The 25447-nt window shown below is 53.1% G+C and overlaps 9 protein-coding genes across 9 annotated transcripts; 3 read left to right on the forward strand and 6 right to left on the reverse strand.

Moving 5' to 3' along the window:
• Positions 1–688: 688 nt before the first annotated feature.
• Positions 689–1882, reverse strand: M409DRAFT_36572 (uncharacterized protein; the record flags this gene model as incomplete). The annotated part of the gene is made up of 1 exon (XM_033810576.1): positions 689–1882. The coding sequence occupies one exon, from the start codon at positions 1880–1882 to the stop codon at positions 689–691; it is 1194 nt and encodes a 397-aa protein (XP_033668427.1).
• A 1030-nt stretch (positions 1883–2912) lies between these two features.
• Positions 2913–4742, reverse strand: M409DRAFT_22346 (GMC oxidoreductase; the record flags this gene model as incomplete). Its single annotated transcript, XM_033806293.1, has 2 exons — positions 2913–4645; positions 4703–4742. 2 exons carry the CDS (start codon positions 4740–4742, stop codon positions 2913–2915), a joined length of 1773 nt encoding a protein of 590 aa, XP_033668428.1.
• A 1404-nt stretch (positions 4743–6146) lies between these two features.
• Positions 6147–7879, forward strand: M409DRAFT_22347 (uncharacterized protein; the record flags this gene model as incomplete). The annotated part of the gene is made up of 5 exons (XM_033806294.1): positions 6147–6256; positions 6310–6426; positions 6476–6486; positions 6536–6827; positions 6880–7879. The coding sequence occupies 5 exons, from the start codon at positions 6147–6149 to the stop codon at positions 7877–7879; spliced, it is 1530 nt and encodes a 509-aa protein (XP_033668429.1).
• Positions 7880–9734: 1855 nt separating this feature from the next.
• On the reverse strand, positions 9735–11508 carry M409DRAFT_66065 (uncharacterized protein; the record flags this gene model as incomplete). Its single annotated transcript, XM_033816771.1, has 4 exons — positions 9735–10409; positions 10466–10661; positions 10717–10826; positions 10888–11508. The coding sequence occupies 4 exons, from the start codon at positions 11506–11508 to the stop codon at positions 9735–9737; spliced, it is 1602 nt and encodes a 533-aa protein (XP_033668430.1).
• A 5701-nt stretch (positions 11509–17209) lies between these two features.
• On the reverse strand, positions 17210–18944 carry M409DRAFT_54139 (uncharacterized protein; the record flags this gene model as incomplete). The annotated part of the gene is made up of 5 exons (XM_033812608.1): positions 17210–17254; positions 17499–17927; positions 18192–18261; positions 18295–18360; positions 18661–18944. 5 exons carry the CDS (start codon positions 18942–18944, stop codon positions 17210–17212), a joined length of 894 nt encoding a protein of 297 aa, XP_033668431.1.
• An 861-nt stretch (positions 18945–19805) lies between these two features.
• M409DRAFT_22349 (uncharacterized protein) lies at positions 19806–21419 on the forward strand (the record flags this gene model as incomplete). Its single annotated transcript, XM_033806295.1, has 2 exons — positions 19806–20546; positions 20601–21419. 2 exons carry the CDS (start codon positions 19806–19808, stop codon positions 21417–21419), a joined length of 1560 nt encoding a protein of 519 aa, XP_033668432.1.
• Positions 21420–22156: 737 nt separating this feature from the next.
• Positions 22157–22743, forward strand: M409DRAFT_22350 (uncharacterized protein; the record flags this gene model as incomplete). The annotated part of the gene is made up of 2 exons (XM_033806296.1): positions 22157–22435; positions 22495–22743. The coding sequence occupies 2 exons, from the start codon at positions 22157–22159 to the stop codon at positions 22741–22743; spliced, it is 528 nt and encodes a 175-aa protein (XP_033668433.1).
• Positions 22744–23304: 561 nt separating this feature from the next.
• Positions 23305–24237, reverse strand: M409DRAFT_54142 (uncharacterized protein; the record flags this gene model as incomplete). The annotated part of the gene is made up of 2 exons (XM_033812609.1): positions 23305–23744; positions 23820–24237. 2 exons carry the CDS (start codon positions 24235–24237, stop codon positions 23305–23307), a joined length of 858 nt encoding a protein of 285 aa, XP_033668434.1.
• A 290-nt stretch (positions 24238–24527) lies between these two features.
• Positions 24528–25339, reverse strand: M409DRAFT_54143 (uncharacterized protein; the record flags this gene model as incomplete). Its single annotated transcript, XM_033812610.1, has 2 exons — positions 24528–25073; positions 25109–25339. The coding sequence occupies 2 exons, from the start codon at positions 25337–25339 to the stop codon at positions 24528–24530; spliced, it is 777 nt and encodes a 258-aa protein (XP_033668435.1).
• Between the last annotated feature and the right edge of the window lie 108 nt (positions 25340–25447).

Here is a 25447-nt window from a genome sequence, read left to right on the forward strand (position 1 = left end):
AATGAATGCTTCTTCGCTTGCCGTTCGACGCATCCACATGTCTCCCAAAGCCTCTGGGCATAGACAAGGCTACACACGTCGGCGAATTTTGGTCCTGCTCGATTCTCCTAGGCCACTGTTGACAGTGTTGCTGGCCTCTGGCAACGACCGAGACCTCATTTCCCGAGCATTTGGACAAGGATTTCCTTTCTCTGAGAGATGATTTAGAGGCGTGAATCTTGAAGACGCTTGGCAATACGCTGGACGTGGGCAAACGAAACATACTCGGCGGACACTCATCTCGCTTGTATTTCCTTCCACGAAGTGGACTCTGTACGAAGATGTGGGCAAGATCAATGTACAATCGGAGCCAATTCATTCGCTATTAGTCTAGCAAGACGACACAAAACTTTGAGTTGCGATGCCTGCTCTCCAACCTTTACAAGTCTTTTTCGACGGAGACGCCATGAGAATTTAGGCGTCTATGCCCATGACCCACACCAAGACGCTCGCGCGACTCATGCTTCAACCCGACCTCATTGCAAACCTTGGCGCCACGACTCCTATGTCTAGTTGTTCAAAGAGGAGTCAAGTGTCAAATCGGCCATTCAGCATCTCGCAATGTCATGGCCGCATCTCGAACCTTGTCTAATAGGCATCCAGGCTGTCAAAGCAGTCAAGGCACCTGCGAATGTGTTACCCATGATCTTCAAGAGCTTCTATCCCACATCTGCCCCCTCCACAATTTCGGCGTCGTCCAAAGCCAATAATCCCTCTTAATCATCCTCACAATCCAGCCCGGCATCCACCACCCCATCGCCGCGCCTACAGCCCTCCTCTTCCCCAGCAGCACCATCTGCGTCTCCCTTTCATCCTCTTTGAACTCCTTATCCTGACCTTCGACGCCGAGGAGATCGTCGCGGATGTTGTTGCAGAGGATCGGCACGGCGGAGGTAATGTTGTGGATTGCGGGACGGGCGAAGGTGGAGGCGTCGCCGAGGGCGTATGTGAGGGGGCCAGCGATGGGGACGCGGAGGTGGGGGTCTGTTTTGATGCGGCAGTCCGAGTCGAGTAACTTGGGGTCGAGGTAGGAGGTGTTGGGTCTGGTGCCTGTGGTGGGGATGTACAGGTCTGCGTCGAGGGTCTGGCCGGTCGAGAGGTGGAGTTTTGTTGCAGCGGCACGGGCGGAGGCTGCTCCGGCGTCTTCAGGGGTGGTGGAGAGGACTTTGGTCTTCTTCAGCACTTTCACGCCCAGGATGGTCAGGTCTTTCTCGGCCTGGGCTGCGATCGAAGGACGGAGGACTGGGAGAAGTCTTTCACCGGATGTGATGAGGGTGATCTGAGGCTTCGTCGACCTCGTGGTGTCCAAATGCTCAGCGAGTTCAGCAGCAGTTTCGACACCAGCTGGCCCTCCGCCGGCGATAACCATAGTCTTCGCCTTTGGCAATGCGAGACGAAATTCCTTCCATGCCCGCCGCAGCTCCTCTCCACTCCCATTCAGTCCCAAAAGCGGCGACGGCGTACACGCCCCAGTCGCAATGACCAGCGCATGGAACCCAACATCCACCTCCCCTTCCTCACCCACAACATGAACACATCTCTCCTCAAAGTCGACTCGCAAAGCTTTCCCCTGCAGAAACTCCCAACTTCCAGCAGTGTACATCTCAAAACACTCCCGCACATCCACGAACAGCTTCTTCTGATCGAACGCAGCATCGGAAATCATCGCCCGGAGACACGCAGGTCTGCAAAGGACTTGCTCGGACATAGAGACCAGAACGACGCAGTAGCGATCCTCATCCGGCAGGTTGGGAAGGACATGTTTGAGAAGATAGTGTGCCGTCGAAACACCCGCGTAGGAAGCGCCGAGGATGACGATATTCTTGTGAGCCTTGGTCGCCATCTTGAGTATCTGGAAACGGCACACCCCCGGTTGGCCAAGAGACGAAAATCCAGCGAGGATTTTATACCCCATCGAAACCAGCTGTGAAGTTCGACCGATCCACGAGGCTGCAAACCCGAAACTCCGAAACCGGAAGAACTTCCATGCCGCACAGGCTCGACTGACCCCAGCCGTGGGTTCCACGCAGCTAGGAAAACACTTTCCTGAAATTATACTAGCTGTAGAATGCTCTAGCGAGTCTCATGAATGGCTCCCATATCGTGAGGTGCTATTACCTTCGACTCACCCGGACCCCTAAAGCGTATAACATCCCCGATAAGAGATGAAGCCCAACAAACGATCTCTCACTCGCCCGCGGGAGGGCGTCAAGGATCGCTCATGTTAAGAAGCCGCGAGATGTTGTTCCTTGAACTTCTACACCACCAAGAACGGTAGTGTTTGGAGCAGGCCCGGGGTGGCGATGTTAGCGATCTTGGAAGCCTTCTCGACCAGGGGAGAAAGACCTTGTGCCAAATGAGTATAGGAAGTGCTCGCAGCCCAAAATGAGAGTAAAATGTCAGCTATATTCAAACGAAATCGAGCATGATAGAGCGGTTAAGTGCGTCCAGCGGCCGTCGGCATTCGTCTTCTCAAGGGCATCAGGGATGTTTGTTGGCTTCCTCGAACCGGCAGTCTCCAAAGCGGCTGTCCTGACCTTCAAGGCCGTGAACAGTATTAGCGAATAGCAAAACCGACATACGAATAAAAAGACTAAGGACGTCTGTGACATGGAAGTATAGTGGCAACTCGCACGGTTCGGACTCCGTCCTAAGCAGGACGTGCAGGTGAGTACCCGTCAGAACTGTCATACAGCAGTAGACATCCACGGAGATCAGAAGACAGAACCAGGCAGCGTTCGTCTAAACCTACAAACCACATCAGCAGTAAGTGACCCTCGCCAATGCCGCCAGATCACATTTCGCGTTTCCGCCCACCACCCATAACCTCATCCCACCCTCTCACCATCATCCTGACCCGCCCTGTCATAGTTCTACAACCTCTCCTCCTTCCCGCTCCGCGCCTCCCTCCTTGTCCCAGCATCCTTCAAATCGTCCCTCAAAATCTCCACCCCCCTCTCCCCAATCCCATAAGCCGGCATACACGTATGCCCATTCGGGATCTTGGGGATGATGCTGCAATCTGCGACTCTCAGACCTCGTACACCGCGAACTCGAAGACGCTCATCGACCACCGCGGCAGGGTCGTCTGCCAAGCTCGCTGCGCTCGCCATCTTGCACGTCCCCACGGGGTGATAGCACGTCGTCGCCCCGCGGCAGACGAAAGGGATCCACTCCTCGCGGGTCTTATGCAGATGATGCTGCGTGAGTTCCGAGGGATAAGAGTTGAGGATGAGGTCTCTCGTGGCTTTGCCCTGCATGACGATTTCGTTTCCCAACCTCACGCCCTCGGTTAAGACGAGGAGGTCGAGCGGGTGGGAGAGGTAATTGTGGTCGATGACTGGTGCTGCGAAGGGGTCTGTCGATGAGAGGGTGACGCTTCCGCGGGAGTGGGGAGAGAAGAGCTCCGTGACCATTGCGAAGGCGTTTTTGCCGCTTGCGGGGGGCAGTTCGCGCGGTCCGACGCAGCATTCTGTGTTCCGAAATTCGATGTGGGGTTGGGATTTTGTTTGGCCCATGGGGTCTCGATCGGCCGTTTTGGCTTGTTGCCAGTCCTTGGAGTCTTGAAGTCTGTCATCCAGTCTGGCGTAAGCGAATGCTCCGAAGGGGAAGGTGGACAGGAGGCCGGTTTTCTTCGTCACCCATTCTTCGTAGGTGGCTTTCAGTGCTTCCTCGGGGTAGAGTTTGTTGTCGTAGGTCAGGCCTGGGAGAACTTCGTAGGGGACGAAGACGATGAGGTGGTCTTGGAGGTTTTGGCCTACGCCTGGGAGGTCGACGTGGCAGGGGCTGTTGTGCTTGACCAGTTCGACTTTGGGGCCAATGCCTGAGCGGAGGAGAATGGCGGGTGTGCAGTATGTGCCAGCTGAGAGGATGATTTCGTGGCGGGCGGTGTATGTTTTAGTCTCGCCGTCGGAGGTGATCGCCTCAACGCTGGTGGCTTGAAGACCCGTCTCTGTTCTCGTGAGGTTGACTTTCGAGACTTGGGTCTTGAAGAGGATGGTGAAGTTTGTCTTGTGTTCCCAGCCTCGTGTATACTCCGCGGCAGTAGTGCGAAGCCCATTGTACACAGTCCTGGGTGCGTGGCCACAGCCATGAGCTCGCTCGCCTGTGCTGAACATGTCATGATCCAGTGGAAATCCCTGATCCTGCAGAGACTCCATGATCCGTTCCGAGATGGGCGCCAGATCATGGGGCTCGACATTGACCGGGCCATCAAATCCATGTGCATCCTTTTTGACTTCAAACCAATCCTTCCCCCGGAAATTCTCAGCCTTCTTCATCGCCGCAAACATTTCCTCTCCCGACCAACCCGGTACATCCCAGTCATCGTAGTCCTGCTTCGTGCCGCGAATGCACAGAGTTCCGTTCAAACCGCTGCTGCCGCCGAGGAACCTGCCTCTGGTGAGTGAAATCTCCCGATCAGCAGCGTGAGTTTGCGGCGTGCTGAAGAAGTTCCAATCGTGAGGGCCTCCAAGGAGCTGGAGCATCCCACCTGACATCTGACTGCCCACGACGTCCAGGCAGTTTTCGCCAGCTTCAATCACGAGGACTGAGATGTTTGAGTCTTCTGCGAGGCGAGAGGCGACGACGCAGCCGGATGTGCCGCCTTAGGGGCAGTCAGTGGCAGTACACGTTGCAAGTTCCCTCATATGATACCGCTTACCACCACACACAATATAGTCAAACTCCATCTTTTCCGCCATAGTCAAAAGGTGTCGAGAGTGACAATGAAACAAAAGAGATGACTTACCTTGCTTTATCTGCCATTCGTGACGATGACCTGAAGTCGAGGATATTGCGAGGTACCCATCACCAACGTCCAGTCAGCTTGACGAATACCGCAGCTCGTCAGCTTGAAATAACAAGCTCCGCCAGGATGCCCATTGCAGAAACAGACACGATACCGAGAGTCTGGGAAATTGACCTCTTGAAGCTGCTTCTTTCGTTGGCCGTCAGCATCCGTAGACACATCTCTGATTGCTTATATCCCTCATCTTCCATGTTGTTGGACTCCGCGGAATGCGTCGTCGCTGTTGAGGACGAGGTGAAGTATGTCGGCCTGTGTGGTCCACCGGCTGAGAGGGAAGCCAGGAGCTGGAGTCAGCAATGTACATCTCCAGTCATCCTCAACGCCATGTTCCTCTGCTCTTGGCCAGATACTTGTAGCATTATATCCGACTGCTGCCGTCCTTCTCGTGCGAAAGAAGAGGGTGGTATGGATAGAGTTCTGCGGCGTTTGTTGTGGTCGAAGTCTCCTCCTCTTGGCCTGGACGACACCTGCTGTTCTCCTCTGCCGACCCAACTCCCGTCTCTTTCTGTGCGGCTTCTCCTCAGCCTGATGGTGCTCGGAAGGTCGTTTCGGCTGTCTTCGAGGTACTTTGATGCTGACAGGAGGGAGGTGGTGGTGTGGAAAGGAGAAGCGGAAGCCCTCCTTCGCATCCGAGCCGAAGGATTGAGATGTCCCGAAGTCCCGACCGTTGCAGACTCTGACTCTTCCTCCTCTTTCCCATCAGATCACAGCCATCTGGTATGTATCTCGCCTGCGAAACGGGGTATCAACACATCATTCTCTTGACGAGAATGTCACTCGGCGATCAATCTCTTCCCCCATCCGCATCGACGCATCTCGACCGCAAGCGAGGCATGGCCAGCACGCGGCGAAGAACATGCACAACACGCGCCCACCACGCGAAGAGAACGAATCGAACCCCTCCCACGCAGCGCACATGACCCAAAGCAGCCAGCGCCGCATCAAAACGCCAATCAAATCGACTAATCAATGTTCTTGGCCATGTACGCCAAGTGGCTAGCGACACCACTCCCCCGCCTTGACCTCTGCTGTACCACGCCCGCACGAACGTCTCGGAATCTTTTTTCGGGTCTTCGTTACACGCAGTTTGTCCCTATCGTCGACGCACGCCAGGGAGCGAGATAGAGACGTCGACGAGTGAGGAGTTGGGGAGATGATAACTGCCATCCCGACTACTTCTTCTTGCTCACCCCATCGCTCACCCCACAAACTCTCTCTCCTTCCCCAGACTCTGCTTCCTCCTCCGCAAACACCACCCACCCTTCCCCAGGCGTTCGTCCATCACACTACTGGTGCCATGTCGCCATCCGATTCCATGGACCAGGAGAAGGCTCCCGTGACTGCCACGGCTGCCGAGTATGCCATTGTGCATGATGTCGCCGAGAGAGGTCACAATGCCACCGATCAGTGAGGGACATACAATCAAAGGAAGTGGAAATGTGCTGACTGCGATTCATCAGATATGGCCATGCGCTGGTGCAGTTCGACCCCAAGGCAGAGGCCAAGCTGCGGAGGAAGATTGACTTCATGATCGTGCCCACCGTGGCCCTGCTGTACCTGTTCTGCTTCATCGGCGGGTCTACCCATCACCCATAAGAAGATACCAGCTGACAACCTCCCAGACAGAGCCAACATCGGTACGAGCACCCCCCTTCCCACCCCATCACCCTACTGACATTCCCTCAGGAAACGCCCGCCTAGCCGGCCTCGAAAAGGACCTCCACCTCAAAGGCTACGACTACAACGCCGTTCTCTCCGTCTTCTACATCAGCTACATCATCTTCGAGATCCCCGCCAACATCTTCTGCAAGTGGATTGGCCCGGGCTGGTTCATTCCGTCTACCTCCCTCGGCTTCGGCGTCCTCTCTGTGGCTTGCGCTTTCGTCAAGGATAAAGCCCAGGTCTCTGGTGTGAGGTTTCTGCTTGGGCTCTTTGAGGCGGGAATGCTTCCGGGTATTGCTTACTATATGTCAAGATGGTGAGTACAAGAAAGCGATTGTAGTGCTGTTCTCATGCTAACATTCCGCTAGGTACCGCCGCAGCGAGCTCGCCTTCCGCCTCTCCCTCTACATCGTCATGGCCCCCCTCGCAGGCGCATTCGGTGGCCTCCTCGCTTCCGGCATCCTCTCCCTCGACAGCTTCGGTTCTTTAACCACCTGGCGAATGATCTTCGGCATCGAAGGCGTCATCACCATCGGCCTCTCCCTCATCGCCTTCATCACCCTCACCGACCGCCCCGAAACCGCCCGCTGGCTCACCCCCGCAGAGAAAGAACTCGCCATCGCCCGCGTCAAGTCCGAACGAGTCGGCACGACCATTGTCCTCGACAAGATCGACAACAAGAAACTCATCCTCGGCATCTTCAACCCCGTCACCCTGGCCACCGCCTTCATCTTCCTCCTCGACAACATCACCGTCCAAGGCCTCGCCTTCTTCGCCCCGACCATCGTCAAGACAATCTACCCCAAGCAATCCGTCGTCCACCAACAACTCCGCACCGTGCCACCGTACATCGTCGGCGCCGTCGCCACCGTCCTCATCCCATACCTCTCCACCAAAACCGACAAACGCACCATCTACTTCATCGCCTCCGCCCCGCTGATGATGGTCGGCTACATCATGTTCCTCGCCACCGCCGACGCCTCCACCCGGTACGGAGCGACCTTCATCATCGCAGTAGGGGCCTTCTCCTACGGCGCCCTCTGCAACGCCCAAGTCTCCGCCAACGTCGTCTCCGACACGGCGCGGTCCTCAGCAATCGGCACGAACGTCATGCTGGGCAATATCGGCGGACTCATCAGCACGTGGTCGTTCCTCCCCACCGACGCCCCCAACTATCCCATCGGCAATGGATTGAACCTGGCGACGAGCAGCACGATTCTGATTGTGGGCATCTTGCTCCTCGTGTGGATGAAGTGGGACAATCGCAAGAGGGAGGGTAAGGATGTGGATGCGGAGTTGGCTGGGCTTGAGCAGAGGCAGGTGGAGGATCTGGATTGGAAGCATCCGGCTTTTAGGTGGAGGCCGTAAACAGGAGGGAAAAGAGGCCCGAGCTAGATTTTTGCTCAGAGATTCAGCATAAGAGGGTAATGAACGTCGCAGCGAGCGACCTGCACTAATCCGAAGCCCCCAATGAAACCAATTGCCACCAGCACAGGCCAGTGCCACACCCTTTAAGACCCAGTCCTCCAACTCATGCCCCCGATCTCGTCATCCATCCACCCAAACATACCAAGTCCTATCCCCATCCCCATCCCCATCTCCGCCAAATCATCCCCTTTAAAATATACTCATCTCAAATCCTCATCCCACCCCATTAATCAATCGTACCCAAACACCCGATTCTGAACAGCAATCCTCATATCCCCCGTTGCCAGCAATCCTAACATCCTCCCCCTCCTCCGGCCTATTATAAGACTATAAGAGATGTACTTACTAGGTGGGTCGCGGGGATTCGATAGTCCACGGGGAGAAGAACCCGCCCTCCTCTCAAATCCTCCTCATCTTCCCTCTCCCCTCGCCGGCAGCAATGCTAAAATCGCCCTCGCCCGCCCTATCGTATACGAAACTTTGAGATCTACCTACTCGGCGGATCGTGGGGATATGGTGGGCTGGAAGGGGAAGAAGAAGGGGAAGAAGTAGAGGAGGAGGAGGGCATTTTTGTTCTGAGATGTCTCGGTTTGGAAGGGCGATGGTAGGCGTGGACGAGTTGTTTCCTCACTCCGTCGGTTACTACTCAGATAACTAACTCACGAATAGGAAGATTCTGTTTGGTTGAAGCCATAACTAATGCTGGAGGTGGTGAAAGGGGAAAGAGGTTACGTTTGTCGATACACGAGCAGGCAGTAAATGTCTTCCCCCTTAATATCTATCTATCAGCGCTCATGCATGAATGGCTGGATGGATATGCATCCACGGCTAAGATGCACCACTAAGCCAACGCCACGTTTCGCCGAGCATTTAGTGTCTACATGTACCTATATATACGAATCTTGAGGTTTGGAGATAGCGGTGTTGTGCTGGAGGAGGCTGAGGGAGGTTGATATAAGATATACATTCCAACCTTTCCCCTCCCCTCCATTTCCCGCCCAACAAATCTACCTTGCTCCATCCACCCATCCACCTACACAACATCTCTCTATCTACCACAACCACTACTATAGCGGAAACAATGTCTCACCTCTCTAGTACGTATTTAAATTTAAACCCCACCTACATCTATCTACACTTGAAACCTCTTTCGATTATTCTTTAGTACACTCCAAATCGGTCCTTGGTACACCCCAAAGCACCTTCTGTGTCCGACTGACGTTTCCCATGTCTAGGCGAACAACACGAGCAAAACCGAAGCCTCGGCCGCAGCCTCGTGACCCGCAGAATGGGAGGATAAGAGTTAGAGCGACAAAGCAATAAAAGAGGAGATGAGGGAGGATGAGGGAGGAAAGATGTAGTATTGGAGATTGTGAGGTGCGGATATGTTAGGAGGGTGTATAGAGGACAGGGTCTTAACGATGGGGTTGGGAGATTGTACTAAGCACGGTTTCTTAGGCACAGTGTCTTGACGACGGTGTCTTCGGCATGATGTCTTGACGATGGTGTCTTACGGACATGGCGAGAGGCTGTACTCATAATTCGATCGGTCTTTTCGTTTTACGGAATGCTCGCACATTTTGCGCTGGATTGGTTCAACTAGAGAGATGGTCAATCGTATTTCTAAGGGTTTCAGGAGGAAGCCCTCTCGTTGTACTACATCACTTTTAGAGAATGGAATTTTCCCTTTCCCATTTCTAATCCCGATCTAACGCCATTGTTTTTCCATCCCCTATCCGACGCCCACTCCTAATTGAAAACGCCATCCCAAACATCCCAAACCACATATGGCCCCTCACGAACCACAACCATCACTCGCCATCCGACTTCTCCCTCTCACCCCCCTCCCCCACCGCCAAAACCCCGCCGCCACCACACAGAAACCCGTGGCACACCCCGCCAGCACCATCCCCGCATAACCCCCTCCCAACCCCCTAAACATCCTCTCCCCAAACAGCGGAAACACACCACTCAGCACCGCCCGCAAAAAACTCATCGGACTGATCGCCGACGCCGCGTACGAGGTGTACGTATCGGTGAGGTAGCCCGAAAGGACGTTATCGAACTCGACGACGGCGAAGCCGATGAGCGTGAGGGCCGCGATGGAGATCCAGGGCGTGAGGTGAGAGGTGAGAGGGGGGATGGTGGTGGAGAAGATCCACAACCCCACCGCGAGGACCGGGGCGGCGACGTAGAAGCCGAAGAGTTTGTCTTCGGGCTCGATGGTTGAGGGCGCTTTGCGGCGGAGGAGGAGGATGTCGTAGATTCGTGGGAGGAAGGTTAGGGGGATGCCGAGGGCGAGGGCGAGGGAGACGAGGGAGGTTTGGAGCGGTGTGAAGGTGTAGGGTGGCGAGGTGTAGATTACGGGGAGGGCCGGCGTGAAGAGGTAGATTATGCCGTAGACGGTGGCGCCCATTATGGAGGTTAGGAAGACGATGGGTTCGGTGAGGAAGAGGCGGATTGGGAGGGCCTGGAAGGGAGTTGTTAGTGGGAGGGTTGTGGTGATGAGGGGTGTGGTGGGCTTACGAGATGGACTCGGACAAATGTTTTGAGATCTGGCGTTGAGTCGGCGTCGTCGAGGGAGAGGCCGCTGAAGCTGTTGTTGCGGGCGACGTCTTTGACTTCCTTCTTCAGAAGCTGCGATGGACGAGACTCAGTCATCCAGCAGCACATGAGGGCGATGGCTGCTGTGACGATGGCGGCAATGTAGAAGAGCCATGGCCTGGGAGTGTCTGTTAGCAGGTGGACTGGTGAAGTGAGGCTAGTATTTGGTCTACCATCGCAGATGAGACTCGCTGATAACAGTGGCGATAGTAGGTGCACACGCCAGACCAGCCACAGCAGACGAGATCCAGACATGGACAAGCCATATCCGAGCTTTGGTATCCTATATGGGAGTCACTACTAAGGACCGCAATAGTGGATTGGGATAGGTTGAAAGCACATACCCACATATTCTCAATACTCCCACAAGCCACAACAGCCGGCATAGCCGACAAGAACCCGGACGCAAACCTCATCACAATAACCACAGGTACCGTCGGACAAGCGCCAAGGATAACACAGCAAGCGCTGTAGGCAATCGTTGAAGTCAGATAGATCGATCTGCCACCAAAGGACTCCGCTACTGGTGGAAGTATAAGGCCCCCGATGGCTTGGCCGAGAAGGTAGAGGGTCGTGAAGTAGAAGAGAGCCAGCTCCCTACTGATGCCCAGGTCTTCCATTGCGTACGGTGCGATGGATGAGCCCGTGTTGCTGATGAGGGTCATGATGAACTCCATGAAGCAGATGACTGCTGAGTCGTAGGATTTGCGTAGGAGGGACCATCTTCGCGGGTGGATGCTGGTAATGCTGTCTTGCCTCCAGCGAACGACGCCTTGGCGGTCGATATCGAAACCTTTCTGGAGGAGGGCGAAAGAGATGTCGGCGGGGACGTCAACAGTGTTTCGGTCGCTCGAAGATTGTGATGCTTCTGGGTATATGGCTTCCTTTTGCCAAGGAATCGAATCCGTCGAAGGCGTCGAAGCGACAGACGGGACGCTTTCCAGACCAACTTTGGCCTCATTCATCTTGTGTGTATTCCTTATCTGCTGCCAATGAAGATGGAGAACCAGCCGCGAGGCTTTCAGGTTGACTTCAGGGTGCGGTATGAGGAAGATGTCATAGATAAGAGAGCGCGATTTTATTCGAGGTCTGAGGAAATACAAGTAGCAGCGATGCCTTCAAGAATATTTGCCTACCTTCCTGCCTCCTCACAGGTCCCGCGGGATGGTAGTCTTTGAGGCATTTTGCAATTCCTGGATAACTTTCATGGTGAAGCACGACACCACGTCGAACTGAGGCGATCTGCAGCGTGATGGAAAGCGAATCCCCAACCAAGACCTTCCTCTCCACAGGGCAGCACGGGACTGTGAGAAGTCGACATGGCTTCTCCGGCAGTGGGCGAGGTTGAGACGTGTGTTGAGCACGATCGATGAGGTGAGTTTGGCCAACCAAGTGATGTTGCCAGATGGGTCAAGTGCAGTTGGGGCCAAGCTCGTCAAGCTTTGCTGGGCAGTGAGCTTTCCAGTCGTTACACATCAGCACATACGCAATTGTGGGGGCCAGGGGGCATTCTGTTTGTCACAGTTTGAGATGGGCCACCTCGGGAACCTAGGTCTTTGCCGGATGGAGTCTCACATGCTTGAGTTCAGACCAGGCGTCTTGTGCTGAAAATGTCTTTGTAGAACTTCAAACCGAATAGATCCTCTGAGCACTCGACTGCAAGATAATTGTATAACTTTGCAAGAATCCTTGAGCAGATCAATGATCGACTTGCGCAATAGATACATGCGGGAACGGGTCCATCCCGAGGAGATGTCGTCGGTAAAGTCAATTTTCATTCCAGCGGCGAAAGTCAAAAGATGTCGATTCGGATCCTCGGTAGTCTCACCTTCTCCACAATGACCTATATCTCTGTCTCGGCTGCACTGCCGGCGTGAAGCCAACAATATGGCGTTCGCTCCAATCCAGAATATGGTGTTGTCATGTCGCTGGTTTTGACGTTTTGCTCGCAGAAGTGCCCTTCGCAATCCGTCCTCAACCGATTTGGCTTGTTGAGGTCCATAAGTCTTGCAGTGAATTCCAGCTCGTGATGCTGAGCCGCAGTCTTGGCGGTAGTCTCCATTCCGTGCTGGAGGAGAAGTCGCGTTGTCGCGGCCGTGTGTGAGACGGTACAAGCTTGCGATGGCAGCGTTTGAGCAGCGTTTCGGCACTGGACTTCTCGAGACCGGAGACGGTAGCTCCAGGACATTACTGTATGGAGCTTGCGGTGCTGGTCGCAGCTGTCTTGGGGCAAAGACGATCTAATGCCTCAAGAGTGTGCTCTTCGCGGATCGAGCGACGAGAGGCGTACACTGAGCAGCGCCAATGTCAGGCCATCTCGTGCAGCCAGCCTCAGATTCTCGAAGAACCTCGTGTACCTCGTACGAGAGGCAGTTGTCTGGCGTATTCCCGAGCCAGAATAACCCGTGGTTAGTAGAACGCCGTGTTGGTGTTCATGGTATGCGCCGTGTCTTGCATCCGCGGCTGTAGACATGCCGTGCACCTGACACCTCTTTCCAAGATCTCCCCAGTGTACAGTATGACAACTCCTAGCTCTTTTCTCTCGCTTTTCTCGACGGCAGGTCTCCTGCTCTCCCAGGTCTCGCGGTGAACAAGATCAGCCCATGGGCTTCATCACGCCGGGCGGTCGAGCGGTAGCAGCATAACGCGCGGCGACTGATCCGAGATTCATTCAGGCTGTGCTCATTCAGAAGTCGCCTCCGACGGAGATGGCCGCGTACATATATCAGCTTCATCCCAGCCTTGGCCTGGCATTGCCGCTCGATTGTGTCGTCCCGTCGTCTCGGAGATCGGCATCGCGGCGCCTCCTCGACATCGCTGTCGCGGTGGCTTGCATATCTCGTATATCAGCAGATAATCCATATAAGTCTGCTTGCGCAAACAGTCAACCAAGGTGCTGAAAGAAGAGATAAAGGTGATGTTGAAGGCTGAGCGATCCTGTGTGCGCGTCCCTCGCTCCTTCGTGGCATCTCAGCCCGAACGTTTACCCGGAGATCCCGGTTTAAGCGGAGCTCGGTCCGGTCACTCATTCACTTCCCGACTTCACATGCTGCACTAGTTTGCATGGTATGGGCATTGCTTGAACTTGTCACATTATTTCGACGGCAGGCAGACGAAAATGCAATCGAAACCACATTAGACTTCAACTCTACCACTTTCACTACCCATGAAGGACCTTGCAGCCACATGCTATGCAGCGAAAGGGAGAGGATTGAGCCGGCTCAACCATGTCCTTGATTGCAAATTATTCGAGGGATGGCTCCGCAAGACCGATCTCCAATCATCTAGAGTAAGGAGCACTGAGATAAAAGATAGAATATAGAGAGACATACAGTGACTATCGTTCTTCACTCCCCCCTGAGCATAGTCGCGTCTGGTGAGGCTGTCGAATTCGTGCTTGAAAGGGGTCGGCTGTTGAATTCAAGCGATTATTGTATAGTGTTGTTTTGAAGGCGTTCTGCGAATTTGTGGTTTTCTCGTTCGATTATGCGGGGTGTTCTACGTAGCCTGATTACTGGGGGTGGCGTAGGAGTCGATGGGTATTGCAGCTTTGTGACGATCTTGTAACTCTTCTTGTACTCATTGAATCCTAGTCAAGGTAGTGTGTTGCTTCTCCAGACATCGAAGTGCTCGTAACTACAGAGGTACATCATGCTGAACACTGCGACGCCAATTGCAAGATAATTGGCTTTGTTTGCTGCCTTCCGTCGACGTTGGCGGATGATGACTCGCAATCTCGCTGTCACGCACTTGACACACCTCGTGCTGCTTACTATTGCCTTCTCTTTGCCTATAATTATGGGGATTGACCGCGTATGTATATAAGATCCTCTCTGTTCCTTCTTTCCTCGCCCTTTCATTCTCCAACACTCGAAGCTCCCCATCGACAATTCACGAAACATACTGATCCCCTACACACCTTTTCAAACATCCACAGAACCATCCATCGACACACTTAACCCCTTCAACGACCCACAAATTGCCAAGATGTGCAAAGGCGCTGTGAACAGATTACTCTACGGGGATATCATCATTACCAAAATGACCAAGCCCTGTGGTCCGGACCAGCGTTGCCCTGGGATTTTCAGCAATGGAGAGGAAACAATGATCTCCACGAAGTGTGGGCAGCCAAGTTGCAAAGGACGCATCATTTCGCCTGAGGTGATCTCGGAGCGTCAAGCGCTCGCAGCGGCCCGAGCAGCAGAAGAAGCAGCGGTGGAAGCAGAAATAGAGATGAGACGTCCAACTAGGGGCTAAGGGTAGCAGTAAGGCGAAGACTCAACCCGATCAGAAGGGAGCAAGTCAATCTAGGGGTGTTGCGAAATGGTTCCTAGATGGAGAAAGGGGATTACTTGATCTTGTTGCTCGAGGCTTGATAATGTACCGGAGGTCTTTGGATGAGTGTATCTGGAGTTGGGTGTTGTATTCGTTTGGCTATCCTTGCGGTTCAGTGTATATAGTCTTTTTGATCTTGGGTCATAGTACGTAGCTTTCCCGAGAATGTGATTTGCTTGTTCGGACCTGTGTTCTGTGAGTTGACGGCCCTGTCCGTTGTGACCTCTACAGACTTCGATAGCTCTATTGCCGTAAAGCTGCATATCGCCTCTCTAGGCTCTACCAAGCTGTGTCAGGTTGGTTTCCTCTTCCCCATATGAACTAGCGAGTGGTCACAGCTGGATTGTGAGTGATCGGAGCAATCTCGATGCTGTCCACGAGTCTCGTGTTACTTGCGTTTGCTTTTGATTTGCTTATGGCCGGGTGAGCGTTAAGCACCGTGTATATAGAGCTGCTCAAATCTGCCCTCCCATCACCGCTCTGCACCCAAAAATTGACAGCCGCGACCATATACCGCACCCAAGAGAACCGCCATTTGTTGTGCATACGAGAACCTCACCCAATCTCATATCTGTGGCATAATCCATTAAGCCGGCAACGACCTCAAGAATCTCATTCGACCGAGTCAAAACTTGAACAGCTCCACTTCACCCTCCTTCGAAATTCGAGGATGTGTCTGCGGAAGATCGAGTACTATAGCGACTGCTGTGAAGTGCGTAAGATGGGCGCACCTTGCCCGTCGAGTGCTGCGAATTGTGGAAGAAGAACCAGTGTCCAGGCCTTCGAGACCGACTGGTCATGCTTCCTGCACCTTGTCCGAAGTGTCCGCCGCTGGAGGAAAGAATCAAGGCCAGGCAGGAGCGTCAAGCCAACGCGTAAATATCTCCGAGATGCATATATTGTCGCTCCTGTGGAGGGAAGGGTCAATGATGGAGGTGTTGCGATATTTCGTTGACCGTTGTTGGGTCTGGAGGCATGGGTATTGTTTGAGTTCTGCTGTCTTACTTTCTCTGCAGATCGGGCTATTTTCAGCGGGTAATTGACTATTGGTTTGTTTTGCTGGACACAATGCCTTGCGCCTGGGTACTTGAGCGTGCAAGGCGCTGGCAATTCGTTGATGCTGTATCAGGGAGTGACCAGAGCAATCTCGTCGTCACGCTGTCAATCTATCCCGTGTTACTTGTGTTTGACTCTTGATTTGCCTATCGTCAGGTGGGACACAGGTGGTCAATATATAGATCTTTCATTCTGCACTTGCATCTACGTTCTACATTCCACTACCTGAAGTCCCAACGACATTCATATCAACTCCGAACTCACTCTCTCACAACCAACGTCTCGTCCTATCAGTATCCACACACTTTATCCCCAAGCCTCCATCCACCCAACTTCAAGCCACTCTTCCGTCAACCTCCAATCTACCATTATCCTCCCAAAATGTGCAAGCAGACCACGGCCATCTACAGAGGCTGCCCAGATCGGAGCCACGACAGGAAGCTGGAATTTTTCGAGTGTGAGAGTCCGGCAAACCCAACGTGTACCTGGACCTTGCACCCGATATTCCTACTTGACAAGAAGTGTGAGAAATGCCCGCCAAACGCGCAACTAGTGCTTCCGGCGGACTGGAAGGCGTTGAATCAGGCGTGTCCGACTTGTGGTGGAGGGAAGAAGTGAAAGGGGCTGGTGATGTCTTTTTCACCGGTTTTGAAGTTGTAGGCGTGGGCGTTGTTGGAGTTTTGCTGTCTTATTATTTTCTCGGCATCGGCTTGTTGAGGGCGTGTCATTTGACTGTTTGTTTGTTTTGTTCGATGTGGTGCCTTCGATCTGTGTTGTTAACCATGTAAGTCGCTCGGCGTTCGTTAGTCGTTGGTAGATAGGTCTGGATCACAAAGCCACGTAGTATCTCATGTTGCTCATGTTGCTCATTAAGATCCAATTCAAGACCCATAGCTCACAATTGCACGTAGCAGTGTACATTGGAACGTTTTCGGCGCTGGGAGCACGTTCATATACGGCTGACTTGCTGGTCGGGTGTGTTTTCAGGGCTTCCGCCATTCAGGGGCGAGCCTTGGCGCTTGCTGTGCAGTCATGGGGTACACTTTCCGAGAAATCGCGAGTGTATCTACGTGTGACTTTCCGGTTACTGACCTCAAATGTGTGCACTTGCTCCCTTGATGTTTGTTTTAAGTCGTGTTGCAAACTGCTCGGAAGTGCTCGGAGCTACAGGATGACAGGACGAGACAGGCACTTTGGAGGTATATAAGTCCTCAAATGCCCCCTTCGATCAGCATTCCAAAGATCAGTACCACCTTCGAATCAAGCGGCCAGGCTTTACAACCTACACGCTATCGCATACGCAAGACCTCCATCGACCTTCTATCACTCAATCAATTCAGCACATTTGTCAACAACTTCCTCGCCATTCCCTTTCGCTGGCCGAATACCCAACGACTAAGCCAACGATCTCTCGAGATGTGCCATTTGACTATCGGGGAATACTGGCATTGTGTTGACCACCAAAAGATCATATCCCGCGACCCTTGCAAGGAAATGCCGAAGACCAAGATATGCTCCGACAAGACGTGCCACATCGAGACCCTTCGTGAGCCGTCGTCCGTACCTTCGCCCATATCCTTCTCATCTCCTCGCGTTTCTGCTTTTCCATCCACGCCTCGTAAGACTCGATGGCGACTATTCTTCCAGCGAAGCGGGTCGGTGTCGCGTCAATGGAGATGTGACCTCGCAATGTTCGAGAGGATGTCGAATTCACGACTGGTCGTGACCGCGGCGTGGACATTGGGCGTTTGATGTCGCTGAACAGGGATTGGTGCTGGAGGGCGCTGATACCGGCAGTGAAGTCGCGTTTCAGCGTATCACCAGGATTTCGAGGCTTGTCGTCACGAGGCACGAAGAGGCATAACAGCAGAAGAAGCCGGCGTCGTGCTGCCTTCTCAACAGCAACACCGACACCCCAGACGCGCCTTCCTCGCCAACACGTCTTGCAGACAAACGCGTCGAAGCCATATGTAGAATCTCGAAGACCCTTGCTCTATCCAATAAACGTATAGCGCTTCGACGCTTCAAGATTCTCCACTACGAAGTGAATGGTCAATTTGAACAGGTAACAAAAACATTTCCCTTCTTCTGAAGCAGCGGTGGCGGGGCAGCGGCAGCGACAACAGTGGCGAGTGAGTGAATGGCGAGAGTTCGAACCATGGACTCGGATCTTTTTTTGTACTTTTCGAAACCATATTTTTGTATGTCTATTTACTATTAAAGCTTTGATTTTTGATATATAGTTGCATTCACTTACAAAATAAGTTTGAATCGAGATCTCTAACACTCTTACATCAATTCTAGAGGTATTGCACTCGAACCAGTTCCTTTTTGGTGTGAATTTGGCGTGTTGTATTTACCTTAATCGATTTTGATAGTTTAAACATCCACCCCTGTTAATCAACATCTCCAATGTAATTAAGAGTCTAGATTGGATAGAGATATCGAGTTTCTCTGCTATCCAGACACTGCACCGTTCAAGTGCCGCCTTCAAGTTTCTCGGTAGACCGCCTTAGATCGCAGCAAAATGGTCTCCACATATTCATCCTCCTGTTTCACCTTCCGAAGACCTCTAGAAGCCCCAATATCCTCTACCCAACCACGCGGCCCATCCAGCCAGCCACGCGACAATGACCTGAGTTCCAAAGTATCCCACTGGTCTCCCCTTCCCCATGTATCCCTTCGCCAGAATTCCAAAGTCCGCATGCGCCAACCTCAGTACGCACAGCCCTCCCAACGTCCACGTCAACAACCTCTTTGATCCACCATTGACCTCCACGATGCCAGCGAGAATGAGTGCGAGGGGCACGTTCTCGACGAAGTTCGTCTGGGCGCGCACGGCGGCGAGGAGCGGGTCGGAGGGCGAGGAGGTGGATGGTGGGCTATGGCGGTTTTGGTCGCGAAACGCTGGCGGATAACGCGTGTTTGGAGGAGGAGGTAGTAGGCGGAGAGCGGGAGGGCAAAGGTTGCGGTGACGGGGAGGGTGAGGCCGAGGGCTGGAGGTGTTCATTAGTTGTTGTTACACGACAGGAGTTGGGGAATGCAGGGGTAGGGATGGAGTCTTTCGCCGGATTTGGGGAGTTCTTTGTTCTTTGGACGTACCTGTTGTTGCGGACATTCTGTAGGCACTTACTGGCGACGAGACAGCTCTGCTGGAGCTCGATGTTCTACCTGGACAGTGTTGTCAAGACGAAAAGAGAGACCGTCGTCGCCGGCCGCCGAATTCTCCGGTGACGTCAAAGTCGACCAGGGGCAACCTTGGAGGACAAATCGACTTCACCTCCTGAACAACAGCACCATCAATACAAAGGGTATCACGAGCAGTGTTTGAACCATGTCAAAGGTTTGTTCAACATGATCACGGGAAGACACGAGCCGCTCGGGACGGAGCCTTGCATGACGCACCACTAATATGAGCAGCAGCTGTGGAACAACCGGATTTTGACTGCTCACTCCGCCTTTAGGGCTCTGAAAGTGCGAGGGGCGTAGCCATGAGTAATGCGGCCTGACAATGGCATCACTCTTGAGTTCTGGCTTTTGACTGGGAGCTAGGGATGCATTCAAGACCTTGAACATGCTAGCTAAATTGGGTGGCAGATGTCACTTGGAACTCCCCATCTGATGCTTGTCTTGACGCTGCAGCATTCGGTAGCGAGACGAAATGACATATCATTTTGGAGCCTACATTGGCAAAAGGTGGGTCTTCATGCATACTCAAGGACCATGGGTAGCTGCAACAATCCGGCGGGGAGGCCAGCCAAGCTGTCAAGACGACAAACGCAGCACAGTTGTACAGGAGGTAAGTTTGGTCTCCAGTCTCAATCTGTTTCTTCGTTGCCATAGTTCTTCATCCAGCCGGTCAACAACCATCATGGCGGACGAAGACATGGCCAAGCTGTCACTCCACGACGAAGATGAGAAGAAGATGCCACATCTGCCCAACGAGATCCTCACCAAGATCTTCTCCCATCATCAATTTCCATCTGCCTCCACGATTGGCCGTGACCGCTACGAAGGCCTCAACATCCCCAAAGGCCCTTTGGTTCGCACTGGACCGATCGAAGACTACATTGACAATGACCTCAACACGGGTGCCTCCATCCACAAGCACGGCGAGTACAAAGAGAAGCTTCGCACCTTGTCTGCCATCAGCAATGCCAGCCGTACATTCCACAAAGTCGCCCTGCCGCTTATGTACGCCATCTATCCCGGACAGACGGTCGTCAAGCCCAAGCTCTTCCTGCGCTCGATCAAGAAGAACCCAGAGCTGGCTCCGCTGGTCAAGCAGATGGTGATCGACCCGTGGGATACGTTCAACGGTTCCAAGCAAGTGCGAGACAGCATCGAGCGAGTCGGTTTGCAGAAGGAGCTTCCGAGCATCTTGGATCGTCAGGCTGAGGAGTGGAATGACGAGGCGTACGCCACTCTTCTACTGCTTCGTTGCCCCGACATTGATGCTCTGACTATCACGCTGCCGAGCTTCTACAGTGCTGATGTCGGCCTGTTCGATCTCCTCAAGAAGATTCGCCAAGCTGACTGCGACTCACGCACGAAGAAGAACGGCAACGTCGGCAAGCCAGAGAACGTCTTGGTCGACATGCCGCTCCGCAAGGTGAAGCAGCTCTTTATCCATCATGCCTAGCATCACTACATCCGCAGCCTCAAGGGTGCTCACGCTTTGATGCGTCTATCTTCTGTCGAGTCAGTCACGGCCTACCGTTTCTGGGACGGCGCCACCACGCTCAAAGGCTTGCAGCACCTCCAGTCTCTCACGCTTTGGAGAAACAGTTTCAAGCCGGCAGAGCTCCTCAAAGCCCTCGACACCTGTACTGGCCTGCGCTCTCTCAACATCATGTTCGCTGGCTTCAAGTCCATCCTCGGCAAGCTTCTCCCAGACGACCGCATCGACATGAACGAGCTCGGCAAGATCATCCGCATGAAGCTCACCAACCTCCGCGATCTCCGTCTCGACGACCGTGAACAGGACCCTCCAAAGCCTTACGTCTTACCTTCGCTGAGACGTGGCCCACCCTTGGAGAAGCTCGCCATCAACGAGGCTGCCCTCGGCTGCTACACCGGCCGCCGCATGCCCAGCATCCCACTCGCCGACATGCTCCCCAAATCTCTCCAATCCCTCGCCATCCTCCGCTCGAACCAATGGTGGCACGAAGCCGACCACGGTCCTCGCGGCAACGAGTTCATCGGCGACGATGGAGTGACGTACCGCTTCGACGCCATCCACGACAAGATCGTCGAATTCCTCCGCAGTCGCCATGAGAAGTGTCCCGAGCTGAAGGAGATCTATCTCGATACGCCGGCGAAGTTTGGGAGGAGTGTGAAGGCTTTCGGGTGGAAAATCGAGCGGGTCGTTGAGGCTGAGGTGCTGGAGAGACCGAGTGTTGTTGTGGACATGTTGGTTCCGCCGAAGGAGAAGAGGGAGTGGGAGAAGACGCAGGTTGAGCGGGGAAGGCTGCGATTCTGTTGAGACGTGTGGGATAAGGACGAGTGCGTGCTGGCTGATGTACTTGAGTCCTCGGCCATCAAGCTTGTCAAGGCAGACGAACAAACAGACTAGGTAATGATGATGTGTATTAGAACAGAGAGATATTTGAAGACGGTCATAGAAGCCGGTGTAGCCAACGATGTAGCCGGCGGCGTCGTAAGCAGGGAGTGTGATGTTAGAAGAACAATTAAAATATGTCAAGAACGATCGACGGCAATGATACTATGTCAAAATCATCGCTACATGGATCTCTAGACATTCTATACGCTGCAGAAATAAGGAAGAGACAATTGCTATGCTTAACATCACAATCCGTTGTGAATCAAAAACTATGGGCCAAGTCACAAGCGCCTGGAATTCTCGATGACTACAGGGACGGCTCTAGCAAATACCAGAAGAACACTCTGTCCAACATAGTTGGAAGACATTTTCTGGTGAGACTTTCTATAGGAGAAAGGAGAGGAGGGTCCAGCAACACAGGAAAGGTGCTGAAACCAGCTCACATAGTAAGGTTGGCATACATCGGTGTCCTCGGCCACCCTTTTCTCTGCAGCCAGCTGCCGAATAACGTTTCCGGAACGTTTTGAGTTCCCCAGCTTCCCAAACAGGCAGTTGTGCTTCGACGTCGTGGGCAATGTGCACACCAGCACCGGTAGTGTAAAAACCAGTTCAAAATCGCCAATCCTAATGAAATTCTACCATACCACGCAGAACTCATCATGGCCTCCTCTACAGTCGTCCACTCTCCCACCTTGTACGTCCCCAACGTCCCCGGAACAAGCAACGTCCGCTTCGCCGAGAATCGAATCATCAGCAATGCCAAACACACTGCCGTCTTCGACTATGTGACCACATGGGCCAACCTCCCGAAATGGCTCCCAGTTTCCGAAGTGGCCAAAGTCTGGAAAGGCAACGAAGATGCACCAGCGGAGATGGGCGATGTACTGTACGAGGAGATTAAGGATAAAACTCGTAGTCCGAAAGTGTATACAGTCGTGGTAAGCCCAAACAAATTCTATCAAAGAGCGTGGAGAATAGGTATTGACTTTGCCGTAAGGTCCTCATCCTAGGCCTTCTCTGGGTCGTCTCTGGCATTGACGAAGGCGAGACGGTTGTCAAGAGGACGGTGACATTTTTGACGGCTCCTCCGGACGATGGGAGAACGTTTTTCAGCCGTGTCTTCCAGGATGTCAGGCAATATGGGCCTGACTTGGACTCGACACGGCTTTCTGTGATGCAGCCTGCTGCAATACAGCCTGGGTTGAAGAGGCTGAAGGCTTTGGTGGAAGAAAGATGGGGAACATAAGAGCTAGCACCAGATCGGACCAAAGATACGGCTGCTATCCACTGATCAAGACCATTTTGGACTACATGTAGCGCCGTGAAACTGGTTCTTTTGACTCCAATATCGAGTGAATGGCACCACAGAGACTTCAAACTACGCCTGTTGTACACAAAAAGGTTTCTCAAGTCATCTCATCATCCTCCGCTAGCGTGAAGGGTATTCGCATGCTTGGCAAAGTAGTGGATATATCGGTAATGGAATCTTGGTGCCTAGCGATCCTGTCCCTATGATAGAGTCGGGTCCGTATGTCGTCCTTCATCTGGTTCGTCATCCTTTCGAGCATGGAATTCCCTTCTGCTTGCTCAGGTAAGCCTTGTATCGCTGACTGCAGTGGTGGATACCATTTGCGATATGCATTTCCATGTGGTGGCCTCATCGCAATGGTACGGTCACGTAAGGTCGTCCAGACGGCGCAGCAATAACATGGTGGTTTACTGCATGCTATGTATCTGTCGCCCGCGAAAGTCAGACGTTCTCGAGTGAAGTGCTCCAGTATTTTCATCTCTGCGTGCACCACTGGCTTTAGTCCCTTCTTTGGGGTGCTCTCGACGACCTTGGATCCGACCCGATCGCCTTCGGTACACCGTGCGAATGAGTTGTTGAGCCAGCCTTGGTTGAGATCCGGAAATGCACGTCGTAGGTGATCGATGTATGGTAGATTCTGTCCGCTAGGGAAACATGATGACGCTGGCTTGATTGACGGTACAACGTCCCATTTGACCGTGTCCAAGAAGAGCTGGTATTCTTTCTTCTGTGACGCACGAACAAGGCACTCAACTGCTTTGCACCATGAGCCCAAACGCCCAAGATAATGCCGGACTCTGGACCATTGCTCGCAGGATGGTGAGGGCTCTTTCGCAGACTCCCGGAGGATGGCGTAGTGGGCGTCTTTTCTGAAAGCGTACGCGGCCACTGATAGGCTATAATGGCACGCATGATGTCCCTCAACAAGTGTTTGAAGACTATTCCGGAGTAGTTCCACGGAGTCTACAATGATCAGCGTGGTTCAAGTGAGTAGCATAGTAAGGCTCACGTACCGCCCTCGTCGCACGTCTGCGTTGTTGTCTCATCTAAAGCGATCTCTAGCTGTCGTTTGTAGAACTTCACTTTGCTATAGCTTCGCTTCAGTACTTCAGCCAGGAAGTCCGACTTTGCGTTCGCCAAATCTTTTTGTTTCAGATTGCGTATGCGCTGTAGTTCACCCAAGGTCCATTTCAAGCTCTTCAGTTGTTGCCGTGACTTCGAGTTGCTTGCCAGCCAGATTTTCCGAGTGCCTGAATTGTGGTCGACGGCAAGGGAGACGACAGACTTCCCCCCAGGTTGAGTATCGCAGACCCAGCAGAGGTCGTTGAGGAATCTATGCCAGCCTCGATTAGTATCGCTCGATGCGGCACGGTAGAACGATTGTGCTCGTAGTGCAATGACAAGAACAAGACACGAATAGAACAGCTCCATGGGCGTGATCATCCTGGATGTACAGATGTTGCGATGATTTATGGCATGCGTGGAAAAGTAGGACAAAATTGTTTATTATGTGCACTCGAGCAACAGCCTGTGCCTCCTCGCAGGCGGAGTCACTGAGGTTTTTTGCCACATGAAACTGGCAACTCAGGACTTCTAACCGCTGTCTATTTTTGACTCAAGTTCAGCGGCTCATCATGGCTGATACTATGTTTCCGCTGCGACGAAGAGGAGAGAAAAGCATACTATCACAGCCCCCAAATGCTTGAAGCCAGTCACAGATTCTATTTCTGCTCTTCGTCTCCAAGTCCAAATGTTTCACACGCTCGCTGTGCGGCCTTTTGCGTTGCCTCGTGCATGGTGTTTCCTTTTCCTGAAAACTCCCTGTTCAGTGTTTGAAGAGTCGTCATCCACCGGCGCCCCTTTGCGAGCTTGTCGTTGATCTTGGTCGTGGACCTTTTGATAACGCCACCTTCTTGCTCGATGAACATCGTCAGCTCCCTGTAGTAGTCGACGCCTTTTGCTTCCACTCCCTTATCACGTCCTGGAGTACCAAACGTCCTGAACTCAATGTCCAAGTCGGCCTTGCTCCCAACAAGTTTAACAAAGTTGTCTCCTCCTGCACTCAGCGACTCCAGCAGCATGCTGACCGCAGGATTGTTTGGTTCCGGTGCTCGCATCAAGACATAGCCAAGAGCACACATGAAGGACTCGTAATCATCGCCCGTATTTGTCCTCAGGCCAGGGGGTATAGATGTCTCGAACGCTTGTACCATGCTCCCCAAGGCAGGCGTATACGGCCATTTCCTCGTTGATTCTGCCACCTTGACCTGTATCACGTCAGTACCTCGTCCGAGCCTCGAACCTGTTCATGACTTGCATCAACATCTATGAATGTCTCATCTGGACTTGCATCCCGCAGAATGCTGTATGTGAGAGCGAAATCCATGAACTTCTTTCCCAGCCAGTAATTCTTTGCTGCTTGTCCAGTGGTGAACCGAGTCTGAGACTCCTGGTCCAATTCGTCCAATGAGTCGTATTCGTCTATCGAGCTGAATTCGAGCTCGCTTTCAGCCGTATCGGCCGAGCGTGACATCGTTGTGGTTCTGAATGGTACAACGTTGGGACGAGAAACAGTGAATATGCAGGTGAGGATAGTTTGGACTGCCATAGGCTATATAAGCGGTCTGAGAGACTGAGATGG

This window comes from Zasmidium cellare, assembly GCF_010093935.1.
Source record: "Zasmidium cellare ATCC 36951 unplaced genomic scaffold M409scaffold_15, whole genome shotgun sequence".
NCBI lineage: Eukaryota > Fungi > Ascomycota > Dothideomycetes > Mycosphaerellales > Mycosphaerellaceae > Zasmidium > Zasmidium cellare.